The sequence below is a fragment of the Brassica oleracea genome, chromosome C9, assembly GCF_000695525.1.
Source record: "Brassica oleracea var. oleracea cultivar TO1000 chromosome C9, BOL, whole genome shotgun sequence".
In the NCBI taxonomy this organism is placed as follows: Eukaryota; Viridiplantae; Streptophyta; class Magnoliopsida; order Brassicales; family Brassicaceae; genus Brassica; species Brassica oleracea.
This window is the reverse complement of record NC_027756.1, coordinates 17,909,464-17,913,279: the sequence shown is the minus strand read 5'-3', so window position 1 is coordinate 17,913,279 and position 3,816 is coordinate 17,909,464. Positions and strand designations below refer to the sequence as shown.

The 3,816-nt window shown below is 38.0% G+C and overlaps 1 protein-coding gene across 1 annotated transcript in view; it reads right to left on the bottom strand.

Moving 5' to 3' along the window:
• The window catches only part of LOC106316809 (glutathione gamma-glutamylcysteinyltransferase 1-like), a 6,891-nt gene extending 4,460 nt beyond the window's left edge, over positions 1–2,431 (bottom strand). The window contains exons 1-6 of the mRNA XM_013754676.1: positions 2,264–2,431; positions 1,866–2,022; positions 1,548–1,786; positions 1,309–1,472; positions 927–978; positions 484–711 (exon numbers count right to left, since the gene is read on the bottom strand). Coding sequence (XP_013610130.1) covers positions 484–711; positions 927–978; positions 1,309–1,472; positions 1,548–1,786; positions 1,866–2,022; positions 2,264–2,344 — 921 coding nt within the window. The 5' untranslated portion in view covers positions 2,345–2,431. The remainder of the gene's footprint in view (positions 1–483; positions 712–926; positions 979–1,308; positions 1,473–1,547; positions 1,787–1,865; positions 2,023–2,263) is intronic.
• Between the last annotated feature and the right edge of the window lie 1,385 nt (positions 2,432–3,816).

Genomic DNA, 3,816 nt, shown 5'->3' with positions numbered 1-3,816 from the left:
TCGGAATATTCCGACGGCAAAGGTTTCTCGGAATATTCTGACGGCCAAAGTTCGTCGGAATATTCCGATACCTCTTTTCTTTCGGAATGTTTCCGAGGACCGTTCCATCGGAAATATCCGAGGAGATACCGACGAACAGTCCTAGGAAATGTTTATTCGGAATGTCCTCGGAATCTTTAATTCTCGGCATTCCCTCGGAATTTTCCGAGGAAATTTTACTTTCCGACGAGAAATTTCCGACGACCATTCTCGTCGGTATGTCCTCGGAATACCGTTATTCCGAGGACATACCGACGATATTTTTCGTTGGAATACCGTGTTTTCTTGTAGTGAACAGCTCTATGCAAAACAATGTGCAGTTAAATATTTTTTGGTTGTATGATTTCCCACAAGTCAGTGTTCGTCAAAAGAAAAAAAATAGTTTTATGCATGCAACTTTGGGTATTAGTAACCTTTACGTTGAAGAATCTATACAGATAGTACCTTTAAGTTTAGCCTTGATTTCTCCTCTGCGCTGAGATGTTGGTTTACATCCTCTGTTATTCTGATCTCAGCCACCCATCTGATGAATTGGTTAAACTTTGATGGAAGTGACTTGAACACAACTGATAAGATCTTTTCCACAGTATCTACATGCTGTGAGCTTACAAGACGAGGAACATCTTCCTTCAAATACTTGGCTATGCTGATCCATCTTTCATCCTTGCAGGTCTGGTATATATATATAAGCAAAATTATCACCGACCCGTTTGGTATTAAATGTGGAAGAGATGTTGTCATAAATTTCAAGAATGGCGAATCGAATTCACATTCATATCCAGCAGCAGCAAAGGTTGTGAGTGGGAAATTTGCATTAACAAAACATGTAAAAATGAAGAGCAAACTAGTAGCAACCATGAAGAGAACATATATTGCATCCGACGTACCAGTGTATAGAGCAATCCAGGTTCTCTATGGGGTCTAGATATGAGCATGAACCTGGAAACAACACAAAATAAAATCAGAGATCATATATAATAAAAACAAACTACATTGATGATACAGTACACTAAACTACGGAAAAGCTAAAAGCATAAGTATGCTTTTTGGTGTTTATTTTTTTTTTTTTTTATAACTCTGGTATCTGGTCAGCCACATTCTCAACTATCCCCCGAAAGGGGTCCAGCGCTCCAACGGAAGGGATGTTAAATCCGTTGTGGCCAAGGCTCGAACCCGGGTGGCGGACAGTACAGTTGTACCTCCTTTACCACCAAGCTACGAGCGCTTGGTTCTTTTTAGTGTTAATTTATTTAAGAATGAGTACGTTACCCTCTATGTTTCCCTGTTAACTGAACAATGGTGTCCATGGCTTCCCAAAGTAGTTGAAGAGGAACCCAGTGAGGAGGATACTTGAAACGGGCGACATCAAGAATCAAAGCCATATCTCTTTCAGCGTTATAGCCACCTATAGGTGAAAAGTGACCAGACCCAGTCTGTGATAAAGATTTGGTTAGAAACCCCATCAACATGACAAGAAAGGTTCCACAGTTATGCCTGCAAGAAGTTACCTGCTTAAATACTCCTCTATCATATGACGAGATCATATGGAAATTATCAGAAACCGAGCATGTCACTACGAATTTTCTGAAATCATCAATGGTACTCTGACTTGTGCGGAAAGCTTCCACTTTAGCTCCTGAACAATGAGCCAAACACACAAGTTTTTCAAACGTAATACCCTTTTCTTTCACTACTTCCAGCGGTTCGCAGCAGTCCAGCATTGATTCATCAAACCACCTCCAAGGCCCTATTGGGAAAAAAATAAGTAAACCTCCAAAACCCTATCTAAGACGTGTTTCTTTCTCTTCATACTAAAATTGGTATACCTTTCCATTTTCGTCCAGGATCAATAGACAGAGCATTTAAGACGACAGAAAGACTAGCCAAGCCACAATAGGCAGGTTCTGACTGCGTCTGGAAATAAGAAATCAACTTGAAAAATCCTTCCATTGTTCCTTTCTGAAGCGCTTCATTGAATATTTTCTGCAAAAAAAACGAGCAAAATTCTGATGAAACAGAAGAAGATTTTCTTTTAAAAAAAAACTTGGTTAAAGAAACAGAACAGAACAGACAGAAGCAGAAGAATACTTTTTAGAGAGTAAGTCAGTAACTAAAGTATATGTTTGTCTCTGACCTCACACTCTTTTAAGACAAGAGGAATTTCTATTACCCAACACATGTAAATTTTTGCATTCGAATCCATGAATCGACACATGATCCTTACCTTGCCTTCGGGAGAAGAAAAGTCAATGGCCGGAGGAGAAGGAAGAGATCGCCGGTACACACTCGTCATAACCATTCTCATACGTTTGTTCGACTGTTTATATATGTTTTGACAGAGACCGCGCTGGAAGATTCGTTTCAGGATTGTATAAAGCAAGGAGACGAAGACTTTAACGAAACCACTTTCAGTGCGATGAGATTGAATATGTGAAGTTGTACACGTATATAAATATAATATGTTGATGTATACTTTTTTTTGTCAACTGTATAGTGTATACATCAATTACTCCATCTCTCTCTCTCTCTTCTCTTCTCTGTCTAGTCTCAACAGAGTCAAACGTGAAAAACAGGACGGAAGGCCGTTAAGTTTCATCCGGTTAGTCTTGGTCTTTTTTTGTTTTTTTTTACGTCCGGTAGTCTTGGTCCGATGAGCAAACGGGGTTACGGGATTGATGGCGTCAGAGTCAAAGTTGGCGCGAGAGTGGGGGAGGCTTCTTAAACCGGTTGGGTCATAGGACTCCGGTTTGTTTAGAGCTTACCGTCGCAATCATAAATTCATAATAATGGGAAAGGAAATAAAAATGAACTAATTTGTTCTCGAATCATTTGAAATTTAAGAAATACTATTTCAAGTCTTGAAAAAAATATTAGCTAATGTTACGATCTATTCAACTAGTCAAACACGTGTTCAAACCTTTTAATACTGAATCTAATAAAACTTCGAGGCTATGACTTACAAAAATTAATATCCCCTACAACTTCTTTTTATTAAACAAATTTGATAGAATTTACATTTTTTTTTATCGGATCTTTATTATTCAAAATCATTAATTATCATATATATTTTATCCACATTAGGTAATTCCGTAATTTTTATTTAAAGAAATAATAAATGACATTAATAATGAATTTATGGTCAGTTTAATAAAAAGCTTATTATATAATTAGATGGACCAACCTATTTCTTTAATAATTCTAAGAATCATCCTAATGATGACATGTGACTACAAAAAGAAGTTGTAATGTTTCACAAATAATATATAGGGGATTGATTTGAAAGGGAAAAAAATAAGATGAAAAGAAATGTATCTTACCTATCAACCATATATTAAATTGTAATTTTCAAGTATATTACTGCAGTTTAGTTGTTTTTTTTATTAACTAGGAGGATGTATCTTACAATAATCATAACAAATTATTAACGAAAATGGACGTTGCAATTTTTCTGTTGCAATAGAGCTATTTTCTTGTAGTGGTTGCATTTTTCATACATGAGTCCTTATCAGGTATTGGAGTACCACATGGAGTTCTTGGAGACATTTGGGTGCAATTAGAGTTCAAAAGAAGTGTTTAAAGTGATCATTGGGCGAGCACCTTACCGGAGCGACCAGTCCAGAGCGACACCATCAAGTCGCTTAGTCCAGAGCGACCAGTCCGGAGCGACACCGTCAAGTCGCTCTGATCTCCCTACCAGAGCGACCTTACCAGAGCGACAGGGAAGAGCGTTTTGATCACCCGGAGACGCGAGAACGAGTCCGGAGCGACCTCTCGCAG